At 54.6% G+C, this 27,560-nt stretch overlaps 1 protein-coding gene across 10 annotated transcripts; it reads right to left on the minus strand.

The window, feature by feature from the left end:
* Window positions 1-263: 263 nt before the first annotated feature.
* On the minus strand, window positions 264-26,819 carry BCL9L (BCL9 like). 10 transcript variants are annotated; one of them, XM_045839698.1, is made up of 11 exons: window positions 26,066-26,819; window positions 19,774-19,896; window positions 11,174-11,275; window positions 9,546-9,931; window positions 9,388-9,429; window positions 8,852-8,971; window positions 5,693-5,897; window positions 5,188-5,272; window positions 2,795-5,087; window positions 2,142-2,423; window positions 264-1,764 (listed from the first exon to the last, which is right to left on the minus strand). In XM_045839698.1, the coding sequence occupies exons 3-11, from the start codon at window positions 11,197-11,199 to the stop codon at window positions 671-673; spliced, it is 4,533 nt and encodes a 1,510-aa protein (XP_045695654.1). In that variant the 5' UTR covers window positions 11,200-11,275; window positions 19,774-19,896; window positions 26,066-26,819; the 3' UTR covers window positions 264-670. The 10 variants fall into 10 exon arrangements, with proteins under 10 accessions (XP_045695654.1, XP_045695660.1, XP_045695698.1 ...); XM_045839704.1 differs by lacking the exon at window positions 26,066-26,819 and adding an exon at window positions 25,127-25,215; XM_045839742.1 differs by lacking the exon at window positions 19,774-19,896 and having other exon boundaries at window positions 2,142-2,321.
* Between the last annotated feature and the right edge of the window lie 741 nt (window positions 26,820-27,560).

Raw genomic sequence — 27,560 nt, forward strand, 5'->3', positions numbered from 1 at the left:
TGCCCCTGGGTCCAGAAGAATGGAACAGACAATAATTTGAAAAAAGGGGGGTTTCTTTTATCCCTTTTTTGTGTGACTTCTATCAAAACACAGAAATACAGCACACACACAAACCAGCACAAAAGCGCAGCTCTCTATTTACAGCTATAGCTGGCACCTGCCCACCTGGCCAGCCACCTGCGGGGAAGGGTGGGAGAGGAGGACAGCTACATCAACAGGAAGAAAAGGACAGGAGAACCAGGTGGGAGTAGAAAAACCATGAGAAAAGTGAAGCTGGAGCACTGAAGAGACAGAGGCAGAAAGGAAAGGGATAGAGAACAGAGATTTCACTTCCCCTTCCTCTCTCCCCAAAGGATTCCATACACAGCTGAATGAGGGCAAGTGCAGAGACATAGGGAAGAGGTTCCATAGGTCTTGGGAGTAAGGGAGGGGCATTCTGATGGCCAAAATGGAACGAACCCCTACCCAAAGCCCCCCACCCCACTCTGCCATTCCCACTAATCTGCCAGCACATCTGGTTGCCACAAATGCCATTTCCCACACAAGCCCCCTCCCACCCCTTCCAACCCGCCCCTTGACCCCAGGTCATCCCAACACTGGAGGGGAAGAAAATATTTTCAGGTTATCATATTTGCAATATTGCCCCAGCTCCAGACCCAATAATGGAGAGCTAGAAGGGCAAGTTGGCCATGCTGCCTGGTGCAGGGAGGTAGCCCATCTGGCTGTCCAGAGACACACTGCGCTGCCGCAAGGGGTGGGACACCATGAGGTTCTGCTGGGGCGGAGGGCCCATGAGGGAGCCCTGTGGGGAGAGCATGTGGGGGGGCTGGCTGTAGACCTCGGTACCCATGCCCCGCTGCTTCATCAGCATGAAATTCTGCTGGGTCATGAGGCCTTGTGGAGGAGACATGACCCCCTGATGCAGGCCATGAGGCACCATGCCTTGCTGTGGGGGCACACCTGTCCTGCCCAGCAAGGACATCTGTCCAGGGTGGCACATCGACATGTTGAGCCCCCGCTGGACACCCTGCTGGCCTGGGAGGTTGGGGGCCCGTGAGGGAGTTTGCTCAGCCATCATGTTCTGCAAGTTCATGAGATGGAGGTTGGGGGGCTGGGCCTTGGGGGGCTGGTTCTCGCTCTTGGGGAAGTACTGGAGGGTGCTGCTTGGCTTCTCAGAGGGGATGATCCTTGACAAGTCAAATTCGGGGATTCCCGTTGGGGTGGGCCGGATCACTTCGCTCAGCTCAGGGTCATTCAGCACTGATGCCACCCCAGGGAGCACACCCGGTGGGTATGCTTCACCCATGCGCCCAGCCATGCCTTTGCCCATCAAGTGCTGCTGAGGGGGCATGGGGCCAGGTGGCTGGTTGGGCAGGTCTTCAGGAGGCAGGGGCATGCCTGAAGGGTAGTGCTGCTGCAGGCCAGGCCCCCCACCTCCACCCCCGCCAGGAGCCATGGCACCATGGGGCTGCTGCAGCCGAGTTGGGAAAGATATCATCTGGGAGGAGCTGGGCATAGGGCCGCAGGGGGCATTCAGGGAGTCTGGGCCCCCTGGAGCCATCATCATTGAATTTTGAGGTGGTCCCCCTGTCCCCTGAGCATTGGGGTGCAGTGGAATGTTGGAACCCAGAGGGGTGGGGGAGGGCAACATGGTAGGTGGGGGCTCATGGGACAGGGGCTGCTGGCCTGGCAGGTTCATGCCCATGGGGCTTTGGGCAGCAGCTGAGTTCAGGTGCATCTGGTTGGACTGGTTATTGCTGATCCCTGTGGAGAAAGAAAAAAGAGGGTGAGGAACTATGTGCACCCAGCCAGTGCCAGGGATGAGGACTTTCACCATTGGCCTGCCCTGGTTGCAAGGGAAGGGACTTGAGGCATTTAGGTTAGAAGCCAAGAGACCCAGTTTCTGGCCCAGTTTGCCATGTACAGTGATGCTACAAAGACTGCTCAAGTGCCCTGGGCTTGCTTGGTTCCACTAAATGACTCTGCAAGTGAGAACTGTGTCCCAGGACATCACACCCTCACTCCCAGGGCCCTCTGGAAGCACATAAAAGGCAGCAGGACCACAGGGGTGATTGCTGGCCATGCCACCCTCAGTGCCCATATCAACTCCTTTCCCTGTGGCCACCTTCCTGTCCTCGCACCTGGCCCGGAGCCCTGCGGTGGTGGCGGTGGGGGAAGCAGGGGCCGATCAGGCAGCAGCTCATCATCTGAGGTGGCGATGGTCTTGATGGCATTGTGGTAGAGCGGGGTGGAGCTGGGCATGGCATACTTGGACATCTGGGACATCATCAATGACAGAGGGTTCTGGGAAGGTGTGGGATCTGGAGAGGAAGTAAATGGCAGGCTGGGGTTCATGAGGCCACTGGGAGGGTTGGTGGGAGGTGCTGAGGAGCTGCTCCGGGGACCGCTAGGCGGAACGGCACCTACAGAAGCAGGAAGACAAAAAAGAGCAGGGGGTGACTGGCCAGGGGAAATGAATCTGGCTGTTCGGGAGAGGTCAGCTCCCAAATCTCCCCAATTCCTCCAGGCACACCTTGATTTAGACATGCCACTGAACACAGAGCTCTGAGTGCTTATCACTACAGTCCTCCCACCCCGCCCTTCTCCAGTTTCTGCAGCCACAGGATCCCAAGCAATGAAATCCCAAGTGTGAGCCCCTGAAAATGCCTGGGAGATTAACATGTGGTAAAGCCCACACCCAAATGCCAACATCTGCCCTTCAAGCAGAACCATGCACCTGGGAGACTCCCAGTGCCACAGTTCAATGCTCATTTGCTCAGCTGAGCTGACTCACCCTGTTCCATGTTGCCCAGGGTGGTGGAAGAGTTCATGTTGAGAGGCGGCTGCTTGTTCTGAGGGACCCCAGGGCTGGGCATGGCTGTCTTGGGTGAGGCAACCCAGCCTGGAGAAGGCACCGCCATGGAAGGAGACTTGAGCCTGCTGGGAGAGCCAGTGGGCGAACGGACACTGAGAGAGGAGCTGAGGACCTGGGGTGACTTGAGAGGTCCTGGTGGATTGGCGGAAGGCAAGGGCACCATCTGTGAGGGAGTCTGGGGTGACTTCAGGTTGGCAGTGGGCGAGGTGACCAGGGGTGAGTGCACCTGGCTAAGTGTGGGCGACTTCAGGTGCCCCATGCCTGGTGAGCCCATTTGATTAATACTGATGGTAAGGTCCGAAGGCCGTCTACCCAGCCCCCGATTTGGAGCTGAATGCACAGGCCCTGAAGGATTGGACACAGGGGGCAGAGGCATGTGGCTAAGCCGGGTTGTCCCCACATTGCCCATGGGCATTGAGTTCTGGTCAGGGCTGAATATATCTTGGGTATTGCCCATGTCCTGCGCCAGGGCTTGGTAGGGTCCTTGGCCACCAGAGAACCCCTGCTGGCCCTGGTTGGGAAACTGTGAGGGCATCAGCATCTTCTGTGGGCCGCCTACCATGCCACTGCTGTTCTGAGCCCGCACTCGGGCCATATCCTCAGGACTGAGGCCCTGTGGCCCCATCATGTCCCCTGGACCCCGCATCTTCTGTGACATCAGCATCTGCTGCTGCGGGGTCATCTGTACATTCAAGTTCATGTTCATGTTCATGTTCACATTCATGTTCATGTTGAGGTTGCCTGGCCCCAAGGGTGGGTCCACCTCCCTCAGCCCAGACTGGCCCATGGTAGGGCTCAGAAGGCCCCGGCCTCCGCCAAACTCCATGCCCATGGGAGTGCCTGCCAGTCCCTCACCACCAGCCATCTGCCCAGGGAACATGGCTGGATCCATCTGCCTGTGCGCCTGCATCATCCGTTCCATCTCCACTCCCTGCCCCATGCCACCACCACTGGCCATGCCCACAGGGCGCTGCATGCCCAGTGACCGCTTCTCCAGCAGCTGGTGCCGCAGCAGCTCCTCACGAACCCGAGGGGTCATGAATCGTTCTGCTTCACTCTGCCCACCTGGGTAGGGCACAGGGTTCTGGGTAAAATTGCTGGGCGCCCCCATTGGGGGTAAGTCTTCGGTCCAGCCCATACCTGGCCTCACAGGCCTCTGCATAGCATTCATAGGCACCTCCATTGGCATACCCTGCATACCCCCAAACCCAGGCACCCGTTGCATCTGGTTGCCTGGGAAACGGGGGCCAGGGAAGGGAGGTCCGCCCCGGAGCTGCATGGGATCTTGGACATCCATGGGCCCCCGCAGCTGAGTGCCCATTCCAGGTGGCCACTGATCCCCAGGCTTGCTGTGGTAGGGAGGCGGTGGCCCCCTCACCATCATGGCCCCCATGCCCATCATGTCTTGCAGAGGCCGGCCCCCATGCAGCCCAATCTGCTCCTCCTTCCGCCGCTTCTCCTCATAGTACTCTTCCTGCAGCTTGCGCCAGGCCACCTGCTCTGGTGTCAGGCTGTCCTGGCCCAGCCTCTGCATCATCATGTTCATCTGCTGCCCCATATCCCCGCCCGGGGGATGCCCAGGCACTTCATGCTCCAACGGGGGGCCCCCTAGGCTCTGTGTCTGAGAAATCATGGACTGCAAGGGCTCCTCATACTTCTTCAGCCCACTGGGAGGGGCCGTGGGTGGCTGCTGGGGGGCAAGAGGGGCTTGTGCTGGTGGTCCCCCCTCACCTGCTCCTCCCGGGGGCCCCTTGAGGAAAGGCTCAGTCTCCCCGCTGCGGAGCAACAGTCGCTCAATGTCTCGAAGTGTCTGGAGGGAACGTTCCCGATGCTCCAGCTGCTCCTTGGACAGGCCCTCTGAGCCCACCAGGCTCCGCTGCCCATTTCCTGTGGGGGCAGCCTCCCCTAGTAGGGCAGGGCCAGGGGCACTGCTGGGGTCTCCTCCAGGAGGCAGAGGATTGTTGTTGGTAGCAGTTGTAGGGGTATTAGGGTGGGTACCCCCAGTCCCACCGCCCGTGCTGGCAGCTCCCACTGAGTTGGGTGTCAGGTCCTGATTGGTGTCCTCAGGAGGTCCCTCAGAAGGCAGAGCAGGGGGGGCACTGCCAGGGGCTGGAGGTGGTGGTGGTGGCAATGAAGGTGCCTGGGACTGTGGTGTGCCTGCTGATGATGTGCTCAAGGGTAGCGGCTCTGGGGTGGACAGCACTTTAGAGGCCTGCAAGAGGACAGAGGCAGAGCATGAGGCAGTAAGGGGATGCACCAGCCAATCTGGTTATTAATAGAAGCACCATGCCTGGACCAGGCACCATACTCACCTGGTCGAGCTTGGCCCGGGGCACATTCTGCTGGTGGTAGGCAAGGATGGAGTCAGCCCGACCCTGCAGTACTGCCTCCGCAGCCCTGCACAGGAGTCGGGCACAAATAGCTCAGATAGGCAGGAAGGAGCCCTCACCTTCACCCAACCCAACCCAACCCAACCCTGGTTCCCTATGGGTGCTCACTCAGGACCCCAGGCTCAGGGGTGCTGGATAAAGACACCAAGTTTGGTCCTGGCTGTTGCAGCTCAGTGGATTGAGTGACAGCCTGCAAACCAAGGGGTGGCAGGTTTGATTCCTGGTTGGAGCACATGCCTGGATTGCGGGCTGGGTCCCCAGTAGGGGGCAAATAAGAGGCAACCACACATTGATATTTCTCTCCCTCTCTTTCTCCTTCCCTTCCCCTCTAAATAAATAAATAAATAAATAAATAAATAAATAAATAAATAAAATCTTAAAAAAAAAAAAAAAAGACAGCAAGCCTGGCTAACCCCAAGGCACTTACGTGTTGGCCAGGTGAGTGGTGAAGACATACACGAACTGTGAGGGAGGCTTTCCAGGGACACCTCCACCCCCAGGGGCATCAGGCCGAAGGCCTGGGGGAGGCCCATGTGGAGGCCCTGGTGTACTGCTTTCACTGAGGGGAAGTTGGGTAGCTTGGCCAGGACCCAGCTGCGGGGCCGCCATGGCTGGGTCTGCTACATTACAATCTGCATGAAAGGGAAGGAAAGAGGGTAAGCAGCCCAGATATTAAAAAAGAGAACCAGCTGGCACCCCCATCCCAGAGGTACCCAGGGACAGAGGCTCACTGCTTTACAGCTGGTGCCCACAGGGTCATTTGCTGCCACAATCTAATGTTCTCACTAGCCTGGTTTCCACTCTTACTTGCACTAGGCCAGTCTGTGACCAGGATGGAAATCATGGCAACCATGTGGAGTGAAAGGAGAAAGTGTGACCCTTATGAACAGGTTCCCATGTGACTGGCTTTGCAATAGATACTTATGAATGTGATTCCCTGCAGAGTCTTCAAAGCCTGCTCTTAGACCTGCTCTGCCCCCTCATGCTGCAGTCTGCCAGGTGTGCATGCACACTGACCAGGTGAGGGGAGAAGGCAAAAAGATTGCACAAATTGATAATTCAAATGATTAATGGTTTTTCATGCTAACCCCACCACAAACTGACTCTGCAACCTTATGAACAAGGTACTTCATTCCTCTAAGCCTCAATTCCTTTATCTATAAAATGGAAACACTAACTCCTGCCCTGACTAGGGGACAGGTCAAAGGAATCTATTTTTCTAGCAAGTCCAGAAGTCAAATTGCAAACTAAAAAAATTATTGGGAAAACAGAGGGAGTTTGTTCCACAATCACAAACTTGACTCTAAATCCAAGCCTAGAAAAAAATCTATAATTGGTCATTAATGGGTCTAGGTGAGCGGGTGGACCCATTCCCATGCCAGGATGAGGGCGGCAAAAGGTCTGGCCTAAAGATGGGAAGGGAAAGCACTCTCAGTTCATACAAGGCAAAATGCCTGAAGTTGCCTCCTTGAGCCAGAACAGCAGCCACCTTCCCACAAGCCCAATGTTGAGTTCCTGTCTTTGAATAAGCCTTCTCTTATAATCCTAACTCATAGGGGCCCTGCTCTGGACCCTGTCTCTCCAATTTTATGCAGAAGAACAGAGCCATAAGTTTGGGGTAGGAGGAATTTGACAGCGAACCTCAGTGTGTGAAGGCTACCCTAGGGAAGAAGGTACATATTCAGTACACAGAACTAGGACTCCTGGGTACAAGTTATGGGAAGGGAGGCAGGCTTTATTTCAATAGGAACATTCTAATACAATAATAACAATAATAAAAATGAATACTGTTCTAAGTGTATTACATGTGTCAGCTCATTTACTCCTCATACCAACCTTATGAGGTAAATATTTTTATAGGTGAAGAAACTGAGGCCCTTTCCCCAATTTACACAAATAATTAGCAAAAACCAAGGATATAAATCAAGATGGTCTGATTAAAGAGTCTGTGCTATTAACATTATACTGTACCACCATTAAGAAGTCTTTGAGCCCTGGCTGGTGTGGCTCAGTGGACTGAGCAAGTCACTGGTCCCCGGCTGGGGGCGTTTGAGAGGCAACCAACTGAGATGTTTCTTTCCCACATCAATGTTTCTTCTCTCCCTCTCTTTCTCCCTCCCTTCCCCTCCCTCTAAAAATAAATAAATAAAATCTTTATAAAAATTTTTTTAAAAGAACTCTTTGAGACTAATAGCAGTAAAACTAAAATAGTAATAGTGGTTGCCTTGGTATTGAGTATGGGATGTTAGCAATACTTTCTTTGTACTTTTCTGTGTCTTCAACGTTTCTGCAATGGTGCAGTCTAATGTCATAAAAATGAAGGCGGAGGGGTGTGTCCTTGGAGGCAGTGACCACCCCCATCTATCAGTGAAGGGATTAGCCAGGGGCTCATGAAACTGTCAGGCAGTCCCTTTGGAGAGACTTGGGACCAGATGATCTTTAAAATCCCAGCCAGCTGCAGAGACTTCATTCAGTACTTGATCTATGAACCAACCCCACAGACACAATCCACTCATTCCACAAACATCTGTTGAGTGTGTTTCCTCCTCTGCAACAGACACCATAACAACACCTACCTCACAGAGCTGTTGTAAGGACTGATTACCTAACACAAAGTAGCAAGGTAGCAAACTTTTTTTCCCTTCCTTCTTTTAAGTCCCTGCCTTCAACAAGCTCACAATTTAACATTCTCTGGCTAGTTTCTTATGCATTAACCTATTTTACCCTACCCCCCAAAATGGATGTAAGCCTTGAGGGTAAGCACCAAATAAATTTGTATGGGTGTCCCAAGGACAGGATTATGTCTGGTTCTCCCCTCTTCACTTGTGCAAGGCCCAAATACATGCTGACCACTGAGAGAATGAGAGGAGTGGGCATCCACCCACGCCTACAATGTTGTCCTGACAGTGTTCTCTGGGCACTTGCCAGGAGTCAATTAGAGGTTAGGGAAGTGCGCCAGAGACACAGCCAGTGTCAGCTCTCACACCCAGGTTTAGCAAGGCTTTGCACAACAGAGCCAATAGTCTCACTACAAGTGATGTGGGACTCTTGCAGCACTCCCTCCACTCACCAGTAGGTGGCAGCATAGGCCACGAATTCATGGAAGGAGGTAAAAGTGGCAAAACCACCTGAGGTTCACCCCACCCCTCTAAGGTTCTTAGGAAGAGGAAGCCACGGAGCACCTGGAAAGCAGGCACGGAACTGTCACAATGCAGGGAACAATAGAGTCTGAAAGGTGGGATTAGAGAGAAGTGTAGGTTCCAGACCATTGCTCTAAAGCCCTATGTCAGGGGTGTCAAACTCATTTTCACCTGGGGTCACATCAGCTTTGAGGTTGCCTTCAAAGGGCCAAATGTAATTTTAGGACGGTATAAATGTAGCTACTCCTTAAATAGGGTCAAGGAACTCTGTGCTGCCACAAGGTAGAAACAAGGTGCCGGGCCAGATAAAACAAGGTGGAAGGCTGGATTCAGCCCACAGGCCTTGTGTTTGCCCTAAGTGAAGAGAAGATGGCTCCTTTAGGGCAGCCATCCCCCATGGGCCACAGTACCATGGGCCACAGTACCATGGCATAATGGGCACTCACTGTGGGTGGCCCCAATGGGCTTGTCATCCTCCTCACTGTCTGGTCCGGAGCACCATTCGTCCCCGCTGTACGGCTGCTTCCGCTCCAGCACACAACGCCGCTTGCTCCGGGGTGCCACTTCTGCCCAAGCAGGACATACAGGCAGGGATCATAGTGAGTAGCCAAAGGCCCTGACCTCTCACACCCAGACCCATTCTCTCAGATATTCCAAGGCAATGCCCAGGCTATGGTGGGTACTTAGCCATCTCTTGGCCCCCACCACACCACCATTTGTTTCTGATTTCTCTTTACAGCCCCACTGCCTGCCTCCCCTCCCCCACCTAGCACAAAGCACAACTGTTTCTAATTAGGGCTGGGGGGAGGGAAGAAAGAAGCCGCTGCTACTCTTCCAGGCTAGTGGCTGTTCAGCAGCTCCCACCAGCCCAGATACCAGGAGGTTCTTAGGATGTGTAGGTCTGCTTCTCACCCCAGACCACCTCCCTCTTCCCATATGAGGGTTCTGGTGGGAAAGCAAGAGAGGAAGGAAGGAGACTGACCAGAAACCCCATCACTCTGTGTGGCCCCATCATGGGTGGCACCTAAGGGAAGCAGGGGATGAGGATTAGGCATGGGGGATAGTAAGATGGCCTCCTGGAAAGTCTGGGCCTTAAACTGTGGAACATGCTGGACTCTTGGGGATCAGGAAATGGGGTACCTTTGGCCTCTAAATCCAGGGATGGAGTTCCAGTCTCTCGCTGCTCTCCAGAGTCCACAGACACACTCCGCTCCCTCTTCACTTTGCCCTTGAGAGAGCTGAAAGGGGGCACCCCTGCCTGGGTATTCTTCAGACTTGAGTTGCCAGGTGAAATCTGGTTGGCCTTGGCCCCATGGTTTCCCACCCCCACACCCTTTGTGCCCAGGTTGCAGGTGGGTCCTTGATTCACATTCTGGTGCTGGGATTGGGCCCCACCATTCCCTGTCTTGCCATGATTGGTCAACTTATTTTCTGGGTGCATTGGCTTGGATGGGGCAGGGGGGCAGTGGCCACGGGGGGACAATGGCGGGCTCCCTGGAGCTTCTCTCCTCCTGGGGTGGGGTAACCTGGGAGAAGATGAGAGAGACATGAAAAGTTAATCTTGAAAGGGGCTTAGCATGCCTGGATTTTAATTGTCCCATCTTGCCTCACCTAATGGTAGGTCTGAGTGGCATCTTAAAACTACCAGCTTATTCCCTACCTCCTTCCATTGCTCCTCAGACAAGGGTTGATGCCATTCACCTTGGAGGATGAAGATGGAGCAACCCCCTCCACCCTCAAGCCCCCAAAATTCAAATGAAAACCAGAGCCTTTCCTTAGCAGAATCCACCCACACCCTTGGCATCCGTCAGGCTGCAAGGCTCCATGGCACAACTACCCCACACACACTAGCACCTGACCAACAGTCAAGCATCCTCTCTCCTAGGGTTTGCTGTCTTCAGATTCCTTCCAAGGTCCCAAACCTCAACTTCCACATGTCCCAGCACTAGCAGAAAGGGGCACAGGACCTGAGGGTCACTGTTCATGCCTCAGTCCCATTCCCCTGGGGAAGTGGGGAAAAGCACAACAGAGTGGTACCCACTGGCCCAGGCAGCTCCCCAGAGCAGGAAGGGGAAAGTCCAAAAAGAGTTGGCAGGCAGGCCTGGCAGGCAGGAGCAGGAAGAAAGGGGAAGGGGAGTGGTTTGTGGGGCAGACTGGAGTGCAGCTTAAAGCCAAGGATTCCAGCAGCCTAAGCTGTGGGCCCTTTAAGATCCAGCTGGCTCCCCCCACCACCTCCCCTTCCCCGGAGACCTATTAATAGCCGCTGGAAAGATCACATCACTGGGAGAGGATATTTATCCCCCTTCATTCCACACCAGCTCAGATTTATTTCAGCTCTGCTGTCCTGCTGCTGCTGCCTGGCCCTGTCTGCAAGCTTCTCCTGGGGAAGGGGAAGAAGGCAGGCACTGCCGCCCCCCTCTCCCCCCAGCTAAACTGAGGCCAGAGGGCGCCATTGGACTCAACAGTGGGGTAGGGGCTGGGGGTTCTATTCAAACTGTTTTTAAGAGGAACAGGTTGGAAGGGGCTAAACAGCAGGCATAGCTGGGGGGAGAGGCCTGCCATTCCCCTCTGTTCCCTGGGCCCAAGCACTAAGGCTGTAGGCTCCTGCCTCAGGGCAGGCCTTCCCATCCTGACCCCCCATGTGCCTGGAAGCTAGGTGCCCAGGGAGTCTTACTCTTTAAGCCAGCACAGCTCAGCCCGGCCACTCCTTGGCCCTTCCCTTCCCCGCACTCCACACACACATCCCGCCCTCCATGACACCCACACACCTTGTCTTGTTAGCCAGGATCCTCATGGCTCCCACACACAGTGGGGCTACGGCCCCTGTGCGTGCCCAGGGCCCAGCCAGGTACTCGGTACTGGAGCAGGGACTGCAGCAACAAGCCCCAAAGAGAAAACTTGTGACTTGGGGAGGGGGTGTAAGAAGGGGAGGGGATGAGGGAGGACCCAACAGCCCTGAGACTATGGAGCTGGATAGGCTAGGGTAGGGAAGGAAAGAAATGACTACTAGGTGGGGTCTCAACCCTAAAGGTCGGTCCTATCCCCTCCCTCCCACACTTTACCCACAGGGAGCTTGCAGTCTCTAGCAAGCACCCCCCCCCACCCCCTTGTGCAGAAGCAGAATCCACTAACAAGATAGGTTGCAACAGTACCCACGCGTGGTGACCCTGAGGTCTTTTCTGACACCCTGGGGGACTCTCTCTACTAGGGCATGCCCCTCACCCTGGGTGGGGAACCCCTCAAGGCCCCCCACCCAACACCAGCACAGTGCCCTGCCTCGGGGATGGGGGCCTGTGCTCCGCCCCCAGCTCCAGGGCCTAGCCCATGCCCATTACAGCAGGCCCGGGCCAGCAGCAGCGAGAGGCCTGGCGGGGCCCCGGGGCTGCAGCTGGGTTCTTCTGGAGACCAGTAACGCTGGCTCAGATTCCTCCCTAACCGCAAGAATGCAGGAGCCTCCCCTCCCCCCCTCCCCGCCCTTGCACCCCACCCCACCCCCTTCTGCAAAGCTGGAGCAGAAAGGCAGAGAGAGTGAGAGAGCCAGCGAGCCAACAGGCGATGGAACAGGAGGCAGGCAGAACTGCAGCGTCCCTCCGGGCCCCTCACAAGACGCAGGGGTAGACACACGGCCCAGGGCCACGAAGGCCAGAGCACCACAGCAGGGCCCAGGTTCGGCTTAGTGCGCGGCGCCGCCAGACACAGGCTCCGAGACCCACCAGCATCCGAACTCTGACTCACACACACTCACTGCTCACACGTGGACCGGGAGACAAAGACACGCACAGAGCCCAGGATGCTACAGGCGCGCCCACGCCAACCCCGTCACAGAGAGGTGTGCAGGAGGACGCTGGAGGCGCCGGCCCAAGGAGGAGCCCCTGCAACAAACAGCCAAGCAGCTTGCGGACACTGAGGCTGCCCAAGGGCAGAGATCGAGTGCTCTCGCCTACTCATTGAACAGATGAAAAGACCGAGGCTGGCCACAAGAGAGCCATAGAAAATTGAGCCTGGTAGTCACAGACAAAAACACACACAGAGCCATAGATACATCACCAACAAACAGACTTACACAAACAGAACCCTCACCCTACCGCCCCTGCCCTGCCCTGCCCCTGCCCTGCCCTACACCGGCCCGGCCCCCACCCCAGCCAATTCTGATACAGGGTGAGGGAGGGGAGGGGAGAAGTCTTGGGCCGCAAGTGACAGGTCCTGCCAGATAACACTACATAGTCAGCTGCTCCCTGCCCAGCTGCTGGAGACTGGGCTGGGACCTTGGGGTGAGGGGGCCAACTTGTGGTCCTGTGAGAGTCTAACCCTAACTTAACCCCAGGGCACATGGGCGTTCTGGGTTCCAGATCTGTCTCTGGGAAGGGAGGTGCCTCAGGGAAGGTTTCAAAGTCTAGGACCTGGCTGGGAAGCAGCCTGCTGCCAGCCCCCATCCTCTTCATCACCTCAGGTTAGAACACAGGCAAGAAAGAGATGGAGTCTGCGTTGGGCTAAGGAGCAGGCCTGTGGCTGACAAGGGTCTCAGGCTCCCACCCTCACCAATCCTCACTACTTACCACCCAGTGGGAGGTAGGTAGTTTTATGCCCATTTCACCGTAAGGAAACTGAGGTCTAGGAAAAGGAAGTGACCAATAAGTGGCAGCACCAAGACCCTGTTTCCATGATGTTTCCCTACACTGCAGTGCCCACACTGTGTGTCATGTCCGCTCATCTGAGCCTGCATCAGATAGGTGGGCTTCCCATATGCTAGCCACTGAACCCAGCCCTGGTGGGGGCAGAGGTGGGAGGCGGTCAGGGCAAGGGCCACCACTAACTCCTATGTTTACAGCTTTAAATATTGGGACCTGTAATAATTTGGGAAGGGGCTGTTAAAAAATTAGTCTTCTCCAATGTCCAAAGTAGGCCAAGGCTCTGCCCCAGAAGAATCCCAGGGTCACCCTCTCCTCTAGAACACCACTGCCTAATTCCCACCTAGCCACAGAGAGCTAGCAGAGTCAAGAAGAGATGAGTCAAGACTTTCCCATCCACAACCCACCCCCCCCCCCACCTATATCCCTTGGGAGTGCCCCAGAGACCCCTCCTCCTTACACAGAGTCCCAGAAGAGACCTACAATACACTCAAGGATAATAGGCAGGAGGGCTGGTTCCTGGTGGGTGCAGTTTTAAAATAAACAATGAGTGAAGGGGGCTTCCCAGCCCCAAGCCAGGAGCCCCTGAGATGGGTAAAAGGTAAAGGGATTGGACTCTGAGAACACACTGCTGTGGCTCCCTCTTAGGGCCTAGGGTGGGGAGTAGAGACAAGTGCTCACAAACAGGGAGCGGATGCCAGTCTCCTAAGTGAAAAGCCTGGAGCATACCCATCAGAATGGAGCCCAGGAGGTGGATAAGACAGAGAGTTTGAGATATTTTGCCCTCCTTGTGTAACATGGGATGGTGGGGGGCAGGAGCAGGGCCTGACCCAGGCTGGAGGTGGGAGACCAGAAAAGCTTCCATGGATACCCAGAGCCTCTAGCCCCTTCTGTTGAGTATGCAGAACTGCCACAGGTCCAGGGGCTTGAGGGCAATCACACACCAGTGGCAACCTGCTTATTTTCAGCTGCCCCCACAGGAGCCTCTGTTTGGTTCTCTAACTGGCCCACAATTCTCATTGCCTAGCTCAAAAAGAGGCAGTGAGAAAACTGCTTGGGGGGTCCATGCTTCCCCATTCAGTGAACAGATACCTCTAGATTGCGAGGACCCCTATGATGGCTGAAAGAACAGAGCCCTGCTAGGGGCAACAGGGATGAGATCCCTGGCCTCTGACTCAAGGAGATGCAGCCCCCAAGACAACAAAGTTCTAAGTCCCCTTTCTCTGGGGCATCAGGACTCCCTTGGTCCCTAGAAGTCCTCTACCACCCAAGTCACTTCCTCTTCCTGAGGTGGTGACTCAGCTGGGTGGGGGAGGTCAAGGATTCGTAGCCCAACAGGAAATTTGCTCGAGAATCAAGGTATTGCTCTGGAACCCTCCATATGGGAAGTCCCAGGGTTAAGGAGTTGGGGGCTTCCCCTTGTCTGGGTTCCTAGCAGTTCTCCCCACTTCCCCCACCTCCTGCCAAAAGAGACCATGCAGATCAACCATTTTTGTCTGGGACTTTCCAGCCTGACCCCACCTGTAGCTCCAGGGTAATGTCAGGCAACCCCAGCCCTGCAGGGACATGGAAACTCCTTTTTCCACACCTTTCCAGTCTGGGGTCTTTGAACAGGGTGTTTCTACAGGGGATTCTGCCCATTCTGGTGCCCATTCCTGTACCTTCCGGAGGCTGCAGAGACAAGTAGCATTGCCTAAACAAGCCTGAGGTCACCTCAGTTGGCTCCTTCAATCAGTGCCAGTGTGGCCAGGCCTGAGGAAAGTTGTGCCCAGGCAGTGAGGTGCCCCCAAACTCTGCTGCCCAATCCATGACTGCTGGCTTCCCCAGCAGAGAGAGGCAGAAGGGGGTGCACAATGAACCAAGACAGGGCAGGAAGCCCAGGCAGGCAGCGGGCACTCTAGGCCAGGCACAAACAGCCGGCACAGGAAACCACAGCCCACCCCCACCCACCCCACCCTCCCAAAGCTCTGGGAAAGAGGAGTGCCAAAAGCCTGGTACCCCAACAGGGGGAAGGGCAAGGGGTTAGCCCAGGGCAAGGGAAGAGCAAGAAGCAATTCAGTCCTCTCTCTGCCCCAGACCCTACCTGGGGAGGGAAGAGGAAGCCAAGCTGGCAAGGATGGTACTGCCTCTTTAAATCCACCGAAATCCTGAGCTAGGCCCAACCCAGCTCTGGTTTCACAGGAAGGAAAGGAGCTTAGGAGCCAGTAGGGCAGGCAGGGGTGGCTGGAATTAGCCCCACCAGCCCAAATATATCTAGTCTCTGCCTGCCACCCCACTGGCACTTCCTGCCCCCTGGCACATGCACCATGGTGAAATTGGGAGAGGGCCTAGGTGCTACTCCCTACCCTGTGGGAGATCCCAGTCTCTGGAGGTGCCCTGTTGGTGGATACAAGAGGGTAGAGTGTGACTTCCCAAGCATGTATTCTGAGAAGAGAAGAATGAGCACAGAAGCAACCCGTGGGCCCTCATCTAGTCTCTGGCCTCCAAAGGGTTAATCTGGCCCATGTTTAGGGGGTGGGGGTTAAGGGTGGCCTAGGCACCACCTCCTTCAAACTGCCTGGCGGCTGGGAACAATGAGGCCATTGTGGGAGGAGTGGAGTGTAGGCAGACTGCTGGCACAGCCAACCTATACCACAGGCGGGACCTCACCCAAGACTGCCTGCCGCTACTTTGCTCTCTCCCCCAGGTACTAACAGTGGCAGAGACATCCTCCCAACCCCCTCATCTTGCCTGCCTGGTCCAAACTCTTGGCACCAGCAGCATCTGGAGGGCCCTCAAGCTCTATCTACGTTGACATCCAGACTGCTATGACCCTACAGGAAGCAGGGGCATGTGGGCCAGGACAGGGTGGGGGTGGGGGCTGACAAGACAGGATGTATGCCTTCGATCCTCCTGCAGGGAAGACAGGAAGGCCAAACGGGGTTGCTGGTGTCAGTTCTGGCACTGTCAGGCAAGAAGGGCTTAGGCCCTAATCCTTAGGGAATTGTGAGAGCAGTGACAGGCAGGGTCCCCTGCTCCCAGGCCTCATTTCCCACACTCATTCCATAAACCTGCTTCCTGAGGAGGTCCAGTGCCAGGTGTCCAGGGGTTGGAACACTGGCAGGCAGTGTGAGTAATGCAATGGAATGAGAACAGGGCTTACAATCAGGCAGACAGGGTGCCTGTCACATCCCACCCCTTCTGAGCTACAGCACTTTCTCTACCTCTTTGGTCCTTTGAGCCCCAATTTCCTCTTCTGCAAAATGAGGATAAATTCATAAAGTAAATACTATTAGTAAGACTATCTAACAGAATGCATATGACACACACATTCAGCCCTTTAACAAACCACCTCTGGCCATGATGTCCCTTTGTTTACTCATTCAGTGGCATCCAAATATGTGGGCATTTGGTAAAGGTGGGCATTGTCCAGATATTTGTTCTTGAAGTATCCAAGGGCTCCTGGGCATCATACTTGTGGTATGGAGTACAAAGACTTGCCTTTTCCTCTACACTCCTCAGAGACCAGTTCCCTTGGCTAGCACTCCCCTGGCCATACCTGGGTTTACTGACAAACACTCAGACCCAGAATGTGAACATGGAGAGCAGTTGTCCACTCTCTTAGCTTCAGGTCTGTGTCTCAAATCCCCAGGAGGCAAGCAAAGGGAGGGGGGTTCCCTTCAACAGTGTCTGTACCCCCTATACCAGGCACCCCTCTCCCTGCCTGACCCCTTGGCAGTCTCTGCAGGGTTTGGGCTGGGAGAAAGCTGGAGCCTACTTTCTTGCCAGGGACCTAAATAGTGGAGGGTCTGAGAGGGAAAGAAGAGTGACTGGGACACACAGTTCTGGTAATTAAGGGTCCAAGGAGAAGACCTGTTCTTTTCTCAACTGGAGAGGGCTATCCCCCTCAGGATGGCTCCACAAGCCCCCAAAAGGGTTAACAAGACTCTACAAATAACCTGCTTCATCCCCTCCCATCATGGTAGATACCATCCCTACTGCCCACTCCTGAGCTCCTTACCCAGAAGTTCCTAAGCCTCAGCCCTTCCACCATCCCATTCTCATCCCTGGACCTTTAGGAGCCCTGCTCATGCAGCATCACTCAGTACTGTCCCCTGCTCCAGGGCACATAGGGCTGAAGCAGACTTTTCCCGGACTGCCCACACTCACCCATTAGCCCAGGAAAGGATTCTGGGGGTGTTCTCTGGACACCATAGATGCTGATATAACACCCCACTCCCCCCAGACTTCAGGATGCCTCCTCCCTGCCTGTCTATGTGCAGCAGGTGTCAGGCATGCCCGTCTGGGCTCCTCCACATGTCGAAGTTCTGAGCACTGCCTTGCCACACCCAGGGGAAATGCCCAGGTGGGTAACAGGCAATCCAGGGAACCTGGAGGCCTGAGGCAGCCCTAAGAGGAAAGTCCCGGACCCCTTAGGCAGGAAGGAGAGGAAGCAGCCATTTAAGCTGTTTAAAGACAGAATGTCTTGTTCAGCCTGGGCAAAGAACAGAGCAGCAAGGGACAGAATGGTTGGAGGGGTGCTGAAGCTGATCTCAGCTAACAGCTTGCGGGTGAGAGGGCTCAGCCCTGAGAAGTGCTGGGAGACAGGAAGAAAGACATGTCCTAAGTCCCCTAGACCCCACTCCAGGCCCATGGCTATTTGGCAAACTTGCAGTCAATTTGTCAACCATTACCAGCCCTAGCTGGTTAGCTTAGTTGCTTAGAGCATTATTCTGATACCCCAAGACTGTGGGTTGGATCCCTGGTCAGGGAACATATAAGCAGCAGTCAATGAATGCATAAATAAGTGGAACTACAAAATTAATCCTTCTCTTTCTCCCTTCATGTCTCTCTCTCTAAAATCAATAAATAAAAAAATTTAAAATATTTTTAAATGTCAGCCAGCATCAACAATGGGGAAACTGAAGCAGCAAGAAGGTGGATCTGGAAGTGTATTAGAATCTAGCAGTCTAAAGTGCTGGCAAGGCTGTCTCTTCCCAACCCCACCTGCCTCACTTCCTCCCCTGCTAAAGCTCTTGGGAGGGTCAAGAGTTCCTATGAAGAGCTATGACTAATAATGAAGATTATCTCTAACATTTATTGAGCATTTACTCTGAAACATTATGCTGTCTTGAATGCTTCACATGCATTATCTAATTTAATCCTCAGAACGACTCTATGCGAAAGTACGTTTATTTCTTTCTTTTTTTATTTTAGAGGGAGGGAAAGGGAGAAAGAGAGACATCAATTTGTTGCATTCATTTGTTGCTTCTTCTTGTATGTGCCCTGACCCCACCTACAGAGAAGGCATGGAAAAGTTAGGCAACTTGCTTAGGGTATACCGTCCAGAAATAAAAGAGTCAGGATTTGAACCCAGACACTCTAGCAATTGGGTTCTTAACCATTTCACAATACAAATTCACCCTGGTATCAGCCCTCTGTGCTATGATGAAAGAATGGGTGTCTCACTCACTCATTCCAGTCCCTCCATGCCTAATGTGAACCAGGTCCTAGCTAGAGGCCACGGTTCCTCCTGCCCAGGGAAGAGTTCAAAGAGAGGACATCACACTCCCTCAAAGCAGGTGCCCAGCCTAGCAGGTGTTCTAAGAGCAAAGTTCTTGGGCTGTCCCAGCCCACCTACCCTCAATCCATTATGATCCTTGTCCCTAAGTATCAGGGGAGGGAGCATGGCAAGTTACCATGACAACAGCACAGGACCCCAACTGAGAGAGGCTCAAAGTCAGGAAAGGAGTCTGCTGCCCCTCCCACCAGGCAGGTGAGGGTCAAAGGTCAAGTGGGGTGGCGTCCAAGCCCTGCCAGCAAACCTGCTCAGCCATACCTACCACTGCTCCCCACTTTTCTCATTGCCTGAGTTGGGAGCAGGGACCACTTCCTCCCACTCCCTGAGGGGTAGCGTGCTCCAGTATAGGGGGAATTGGGATTACAAGCCTCTCCCTCCTGAGGACAGTCTAGAAGGGTCTCCTCCTGGTCCACAGCTTTCTCCAGCTTTCCCTAGTCAGACCAGGAGCCTACAGGCGTGTTTGTTGTGATTTCAGGGAATTGTTGCTAAGTAAGGGAGGAGGGAAGGGAGGCAGGGAGGGAAAGAACAGGGTGGCAGTAGGGAGAGAGCCTTGTGTCTCTAGGGGCCAAGGCAGAAACCACAGTACAGTGGCTGGGTAGCCACCCTGGCTTTGAACAGCTAGCTGAGGCTGAAGCCAGCAACTAGACGGAGAAGGGCTTGAGATGACCAGGAAATTCAACCTTGCCCTCCAGGGGTGATTGGGTTGGACCCCCCACCTCCCACCGGGAGAAAGGATCCAGTGAACAAAAAGGCTGGGACTTCCCTAGAGTGGCTGCTTTCACCCTTCCTGCCCTGGCCTAGCCCCCACTCCCTACCAGGTTGTGGTCCAGGTTGCCAGGCTGTTAGCCCCACCTCTTCTGGGGAAAGAGAATGAAAGAAGTGGGGGCAGAAAGCCAGGAGGAAGGCACCCAAGACAAAAAGCCAAGCAGCAGACCATGGAAGACAAAGATCAGCAAGGAGGCTGCAGGGCAAAACAGGCACACACCAGCAGAGGACCTCCCCCTTCAGGGATAATGTGGGTCTGGGCTCAGGCTCAACTAACTGTGTGGTATGGAATTGGGGCTCCCTGTAGAGAGAGGGTCACAGCAAAGAGCCCCAGGCCAGCAGTCTATGTCCCTTCTTCTCCTGTAACCCCAGTCCCATCCCAACATACACACCACATAAACGTGTACACACATACCCATGGCCTGCAGGTCTTGGAAGTCTTTGAGCTACTGAGACACCCTGCCCCCTCCAGGACTTCTGTGGATTGGCTGGCAGCCAGGACCAACAAGCTCCCCAACCACACTACTTCTCCCCTATCCTGGAAGCAGGAAAAAAAAAAGGTCAAGAAGATGCCTTAGTGTCCCCTCAGAGTTTAGCCCCACAGGGAGAGAGATGGAGCAGACAGACGACTCCCATGACCTGGTCAGAGGACCTGAGGGGAGGCATGGATGGGTAAGCCTGAGGACCCCAGCTTCCAGCACCAGCCACCCCCAGAGTTATCCTATGTCAGGGAAAAGAATGGTGTGGGTCCTATGTCGCTATGTGGTCTCCGTGGCTACACCCCTTATCCCCTGAACATGCCAAGTCCTCAGGACCAGACCTGGCCTGGGGTGAGAGAATCAGGCATAGCAGTTCAGTAGAAGGGTGCTGGGTGAAGCTCCCAAAGGCAGGCAGGACTGGGAGGCTAGTGGCTGGGCTCAGTTTGTACTGGGGGTCAAAGGGGAGTTCTTTTCCAAAGAATTCTGGGAGAGAGGCCAACTAGAGCAAGCTGCTAACCACCCCTCCCTCTCCCTCTCTGGCAGGAGGGAGGGGGTGTCCCTGCCAACCAGACTTAACCCTCTCTAGCCTGTGCAGCTCCCAGGCACAGGATGGGAGAGTTGGGAGGAAGACTTTCACTGGGCTCAACTTGGAGTTCTAGGACAAGTGCAGGGCATCTGCGGTAACAATGCTGGTTCCACACAGCCCCATCTGGGACCGCCCTGCCCTACCCCTGGGTGATTTTTCTGGGCTCATCTCCTGAAGGTGTCTGCAGTGACGTGTGTGTGCGTGTCTCAGAGACAGAGATTGAGAAATAAACTGAAAATTCCTTGCCAAGGCCCTCCCCATGCTGGGTCACTGAGCATTGTACCAACCTGTGCCTCTACCTTTCCCATCCTCCCACTTCATTCTAGGACCAGAGGCCATGGAGTGGGTAGCAGTAAAAGAAAAATACATGAAGAGGACAGCTTACCTTCTGCCCACCCCCTGCCGCTGTCTCCACAAGCCCTTGGCTCAAAAACAGCCCCTGCCCTAGCCCTCTTCTTCCTTACTGATTTGCCACAGATTGCTTCTAGAGGAAAGCATTCAATTATAGCCTCAAATCCCAGGATGGCAAATTGAGTCATAGTGAGGTATCAGGGGTTTCAGTGCCCACATCCCATGCAGACATGACTCTGCTATTGTCACTACCCTTGGCATGGCAAACAAACAAACAAACAAAAACCCACCTGGCAACCCACCGTCCAGTTAAACACTCTGTAATTGCAGATGGAGGAAATGAGATTAAACATCAAAAAGGACTTCCCAGGCCCTGGCTGGGTAGCTCACTTGGTTAGAGCATTGTCCCAATACACTAAGGTTGCGGGTTGGATCCCTGGTCAGGGCACATACAAAAAATAAACCTATGAATGCACAAATAAGTGGAACAATAAATAGATGTCTTTCTTTCTGTCTCTCTGTCTCTCTTTCCTGCTCCACCTTCCTCTCTCTCTCTCTCTCTCTCAAATTAATAAAAAAGAAGGAAAGAGGAGGAGGAGAAGGCCTTCCCAGGATCTACTAGAACGGCAGCTGACTCCACCCCAAACACTTTATTTAGGATATCAGGCCCCTCTGTCCTCTTCTGAGACTGGAAATATGAGTGTCTAGTCTAGTTTTGCTCTCTGCCCCTAGCTAGAGAAGTCAACTTTCTGAACTTTAAATTAGTTCCCAAGTTCCCAAGTCTGATCTGGCTGGCTGTTCCTTGTCCTCAAGGCAGCAAGTGACCCCAGGTATGGAGGGTTAACTTTCTTTCCCCAGTCCTTTCCTTTAGAGCAGTGGGCCTCCCTATGACATCCACCACTGTATCTTCAGGACAAGAAGAGGGTGGACTGGTAGTGTTGGTAACCCTCAAGATGCTGGGTGTCCATGAGGGGCAGAGGAACACAGCCCAGCCCTGAGGACACTTTATCCCCAAGTCTCCCCACTACACCACTTTCTCTCCAAGGACCACAGAAGTCTTAGCCCCATTCCAGGAAAGCTCTCCTTTAAAGAAAAGAAGACTCCATGTCCCAGGCAGCTTTGGGGAAACATGTGACTACACACCCCAAAATATTCCCAGGGAGGAGGAAAGAGGTGGTAACAGAAACGGAATGTAGGCATGTGTGCACACATGCACACACACTCATCTGAGAAACACAACCCTGGGCACGCACACTCCGAGAGATACTCCCAGACACATGCAGCTGAGAGATACACAGACACAACTCCCAAAGACACACATCCAAGATACCTACTAAAAATAACCCCAAACTCCCCAAGAATGTCTCTTTAAGACCACAGAAGCTGTCATATTCATAAAGAAGGCCCAAGAGAGCTCAGGAACAAAAGACATGGGCCAGTACACAGGACTGCTGACAGAAAAAAGATACACCCACACCAGGACACACACACACACACACAGTAAGACACATGTGATCATCTGCCAGCACACAAACACACAGACACACCCTGGCACTGCACAGCGTGAAGTCAGGTTAGAGGACTAAGTTCTGGGCTAGGGGGGAGGAGGGGAGTCAGGGGGTGGAGAAATGTTGAGGGATTTCAAAACAATCCTGGTTTCGAAATGCTGGAATCAGGGCCATTCCCAGTTGAGGGGAGTGAGGGGGAGGGGAAGGCAGGAGGGTGCAGAGCCACCAACCAGCCCATTGGAGGAGGGGGTTAGACAGACACAGCCTCTGAGGAAAGGGGACTAGAAAAGGCATCAGTTAGGAAAAGCAGGCGCCCCAGACCAAGTAGGGAAGGCCTGGAGTAAAAGGAGGCAAAGAAGAAGAGGCCTCTGCTTTTGCCATTGACTGGAAAATAAAGCAGGGAAGGCTTCTCTTCCCCTGAGGACTGAGAGGAAAGAGAAATTTGCCTGTGCCCATACCCTCACTCATAGGCCATGGTAACCACCTTCTCCTTTACAGACTGGTACCAGGTGTGGAGGGTTGACTTGGTACCACACCTGGTTACCTTCCCCACCCCTTCCCCACCAGCTAGCAGAGCCCAAGTCGGGCCTAATGCTAAGGGGTTGGAAGGGGTAGGGATGGGGGCAACAAGGGCCTACAGGGGTCAGGGATCTTCAATGCTCAGGGCAGGGTAGGGGACTGCTACCTGAGAACCCAGGGCTTCCCTTTTCTCCATGAGGAGGGGGGCTCAGGGAGACTGAGGCAGTACCACATACCCCAGCACACAGAAAGTCACCCTTCTACTCCCAGGATAGCAGAATACCCTTACTACACTTCTTCCCCCAACCTTCAATGAAAGTAAGCCGTTCTCTCCCAGAGAGGGGAGCTCAGGCCAGTCTGGGGGTGGGGATCTGGAGGCCCAGCCCTAGTACCCAGCTGAGGAAATTCCAGGCAGTACCTCTAGGCTGCTGTGTTCAGGGCCACCCATCCAAGTGACCTGCAGCACCCTAGGACCTCTAGTGCTGTGGCCTTCCACTGGCCCCTCAGTTCCTAGCTACTCGGCTACTTAGACCTCCAGCTGGCTTCAGCTCCAGCTCTGACAGTTACAGAACAGGATCTGGGAAAGCTCAGCACCCTCTGTATGGGCCTCTACCAGCCCCATCCCGGCCCCTTGGCCAGGCACAGCCTTCTTTCCCCAGATCTCTGGGGCTGGCTCCAGAGTGTACCTATGGGTGGGCAGCTGGCAGGGATAGCAGGCAGGGGCACAGATGTCAAGCTAGAGCAGCCAGGCACTCAACAGGTTGAGCCAGTCCCTGTAACAGCCCCACCCCAGGGAGAACAGGCTGGCAGAGGCTCCGTGCCCAAGGCACCCAGCCTGTACCCACTTGGCTCCCACAGCTGCCCACTTTCCCACGCTGCCATCCTTTTCTGCCTCCTCCCCCTAGGTCAACACCCAGGCAGAACACAAATCTCAGGAAGGGATGCTATTTCCTCATCACCCTTGGGTGCCCAGGCTCTTGGGGTACCTCACTATGATGAACCAAGAAGCCCCAGAAGAGTAAACATGGCATCAGGACAACAAGAACCCCAAAGTGCCCCCCCCCCGCCTCCTTTCAGATCTCTCCTGGTCCCAGGAAAACTAGACACTCTGACTCCCCAATGCTGCCCCACCTTCCTACTGTCCCCAGACACTGGGACAGAATTTTAGTCTATGGTGCCAGAGTTAGTATGGAGGTGCTCCCAGCTCCTGTCTTAGATGCCCTAGTGGAAGGGCTGAAAACTGGGTGACTTCTGGCTCCCTCCAGTAGTGCTAGAGCTGCTGCTGCCTGCAACCCTGGTCCTTTCCTTGCACCCTACTCCTGGGCTCCATTCTGGTCACACACCCCACAGGCAGGCAGCCCCTATTTGCAGACATCTCCTTTAATCTCAAGCAGGTGCCTGGCATTCCTGCCCTTGCTGAGTAGACACTGCCACCCACTAGGTATCTGCCCAGAATGCTACTCCTGCCTGTTAATGGAAACTGAGTGCCCAGCCCTGGGCTCCTATTTAACACAGGGACTCAGAAACTGTGAGACAGGAAATAGCCAAAGTCATGAGTGCCCAACACAGATTCAATATGCAAGTTCACTAGGTCCCACATTCCCACTATTTTGTTAGTCCCAGATGTCTATGGACCCCCAATTCTTCTCCAGGACACTGTAATCTCTTCCCACTTTGACCCTCAACCCCAGTAATTACAGCCTTATTTTGAGTCTCCATATGGACCTCCAGAACCCATCTCCTGCTACCCCAGGTACAAGAGGTATTCTGGATTCAAGATTATAGGTGTTCTAGCCCTCAAAAACACCCTTTCCAACATTAACCCCCACACCACCCTAATTAAGAGAAGCACAGGTAAGCAGAGAACCTCTACAGGGAAATAGTCAGAATATTGGCCTTCAGACCTGGTTCTTTAAGGCCAGGAAATCTAATCACCTGGGGGAGGCAGCATCTTTCTTTCTGACATAGAGTCCCCCTACCCCTCACCTTCCTTGCCATCCTCACCCTGTCCTGAGGCTTCCATCAGCAGGCACCTCAGAGATGACACCAGAAAGCCAGGGTCTAAACATGTTCTTCACCTAGGGCCATGAAATTGTGGTCCTGCCCAGAGAAGGCAGCCAAGAACCCATACAGCCCTAGCCCAGAAGAAGGCGAGGCTCCCTCTGAAAAGCTGAGGAGCAGGGAGAAGGGAAGTGGAAGCATACCCACCTTGGAAGTCTCTTTTGGAAAGCTGCCTAGGTACATCAGTAGGGTTACAGCAGATAGTGGGAAGACCGTTTTCCTAGGCAAGCCCTTTCCCAGAGTTCAATCACATGCCCAACTCACCTCTCCCAAGGCAACACTTTTCCTCCCTGCAGCAGAGGACTCCCCCTGCCCCAGACACAGGCATACACCCCAAGCAGCAGACAGACAGAAAGAGGAGGGAGGAGGTAGTGTCAGAAAAACCCGGAAGGAAGGAAGCTGGACAGACAGACAAGCTGATCCTGGCTTTACTGTTCCAATGAGACACACTCCAGATTCCCAGACTCTGAGGAACACCCCTTCTCACCTTCCAGGAGGGAGAAGAGGATAGTAGACCTCAATCTCTCCTTAAACCAAATTCCAGCAGCTCTGGGATAGAACTTATCTCAGCCAAGCAAGAAGTCCCTAAGCCTCACTTCTCTTCTGTCTCACATTCTTTCGGACCAAGGCAGGGGCCGCTTTCCCTTAGCAGTGGAACGATACCTCCAAGGAACAGTGTGACTGCCCCACCCCACCCCACTAAGAATCCTTGGCTGGGGAGACTGTTCCAGGCACAGCGCCTGCTGTTCCTAAGCAGTACTTGGGAGCAGAGGGTGACCCCAGCAATCCCCAGTCCCAGTGCACCTTCTTCTGGATGCTCCCATCACACAGGGAGGAGTGCTGGGACCCAAGAGGTTGGTAAGCCTGGGAGGGGGACTACATCTCCCAGAAGCCCCTAGGGCAGGTTTGCTGCTCCAGCTGGCCCAAGGCCGGCCTTGTTCTCTGCGCTAGGGTGGCAGGGCCCCCTCGGCTGCCCCTAAGCCCTCCCCACTGTGCTCTGGGGCTGCCTACCTGATTGGTGGCCCAAGAGTAATCTCCACTAAGCCTAGGGGTGCCCCCATCCCTTAAACAGCTCAGGGGTGCATGCCAGAGGGCAGGAGACAATCAGACTGTGTTCCTCCTCCCCAGTTCGAACTGGATCTCCCTCCTTGCTCCTCTGCAGCTTGGCATGACCTTCGCACTCAGCCCCAGCCCACCCCTCACCTCTTGCGGGTCGGGGGTCCTCACGCCAGGCCGGAGGTGGACGCCATGACCAGGTCAGGGTCGGTGGGTGGAGTGGGATCCTCCTGCTCGCCAGTTGGAGGTGCGGAGGGAGGCGGGCAGGAGGTGATCTTTAGATCCTGGACGCCTTGATCTCTATACCATCCCGGCCCAGGAGAGGGTATCCGGGGATCGCTGGACGCCTAGGTTCCTGCCTCCCAATCGAGGAGCATGGCTGTGGGTGCCGGGCAGTGGCGGAAGAGCGCGCACACCCAGCCGGCCCTGGGCTCGGGGCTGGGGTCTCGGCCCCGAACCTCAAGGCTCCGGCTCCTGCTCCTTCCTTCCTTCCTTCCTTCCTTCCTTCCTTCCTTCCTTCCTTCCTTCCTTCTTTCCTTCCTGCCTTCCTGCCTTCCTTCCTTCCTTCCTTGCTTGCTTCGCCTCCTCCTTTCACTTTCCCCGAGGCCAGCGGGGACGACGGGCGGGCGCGGGGCGGGGAGGGGGTTGTCTGGCGTTTATTGTTGGTCGGACGCCGAGGGTCTGGGTCCCAGCCCCCGGGGGGCGCGGCCCGGGGGAACCCAGGCGTGAGGACGTCCGGCCGACTGGCTCCGGGCGGCGGCGGTAGTGGTGCAGCGGCCCCGAGTCCGGGGCATGTCCGGCCACTGGCTCTGCCGCGCGCCGCCGCCTCCCCGGGCTCCCCTGCGCAGCCAGAGCCTCGCTCGCCCCTCCACTCCGCTCCTCTCCCTAGCCTGAATAAGCATCGGGGCTCTCTGGCTGCCTCCTTCTGCCTTCATACCAGAGCCCGGAGAGGCCCCTGTCAAAATAAGAGCTCCCCCATCTCGCTCGCCTCCTTGCCCAACCCGGCTCCCCCAGCCTCCCAGTGGTCTGACTCGGTAAGGCGCCGCGCAGGCTAGCGTGAAAGAAGGTTGGTCCGTCCGGGGGTGGGGAAGGGGCTTCTACCCTCTTTCCACCCTATTCCATAAGACCGAGGAGAAGACGCGCCGGCAACATCCACGCTGGGGAGAAGTTTGACAATCTACCCTACCCTCCTATCTATACCGATTGGAATAAGCAGGATCCCTGGACTCCCTCAACCCTCACCAAACACACTGCTGGGTCCCCTCTTTATTGTACCCAGCCACATTCATTATGCATCTCCCTTATTCCTCTCTCTTTCCTAGCAGACCATGAAAGTTCTTGAGGACATAGACTGATTTTTTTCTCTCTCAAGTCTCAGTACAAAGTAGACGCTAAGAAAATGTTTATGGTAGTGGAAACTTTGTCTTCTCCAAAGACCTCTCTCTCCCCTAACCTCATACTGATATATATATACACACACATACACACACTCACACACGCACACAAGATCCAATGTGAGAATAGATGCAACAAGAAAGAAATGGTAAAGCACTTTTTAAAGCATTTCACATATATTATTTCAATGTTTATCACAAACCCATGAGGAAGATGTTATGGCCACATTACATAGGTGAAGAAACTG

The sequence above is a fragment of the Phyllostomus hastatus genome, unplaced genomic scaffold (assembly GCF_019186645.2).
Source record: "Phyllostomus hastatus isolate PE091 unplaced genomic scaffold, TTU_PhHast_1.1 phas_contig_113, whole genome shotgun sequence".
Lineage (NCBI taxonomy): Eukaryota > Metazoa > Chordata > Mammalia > Chiroptera > Phyllostomidae > Phyllostomus > Phyllostomus hastatus.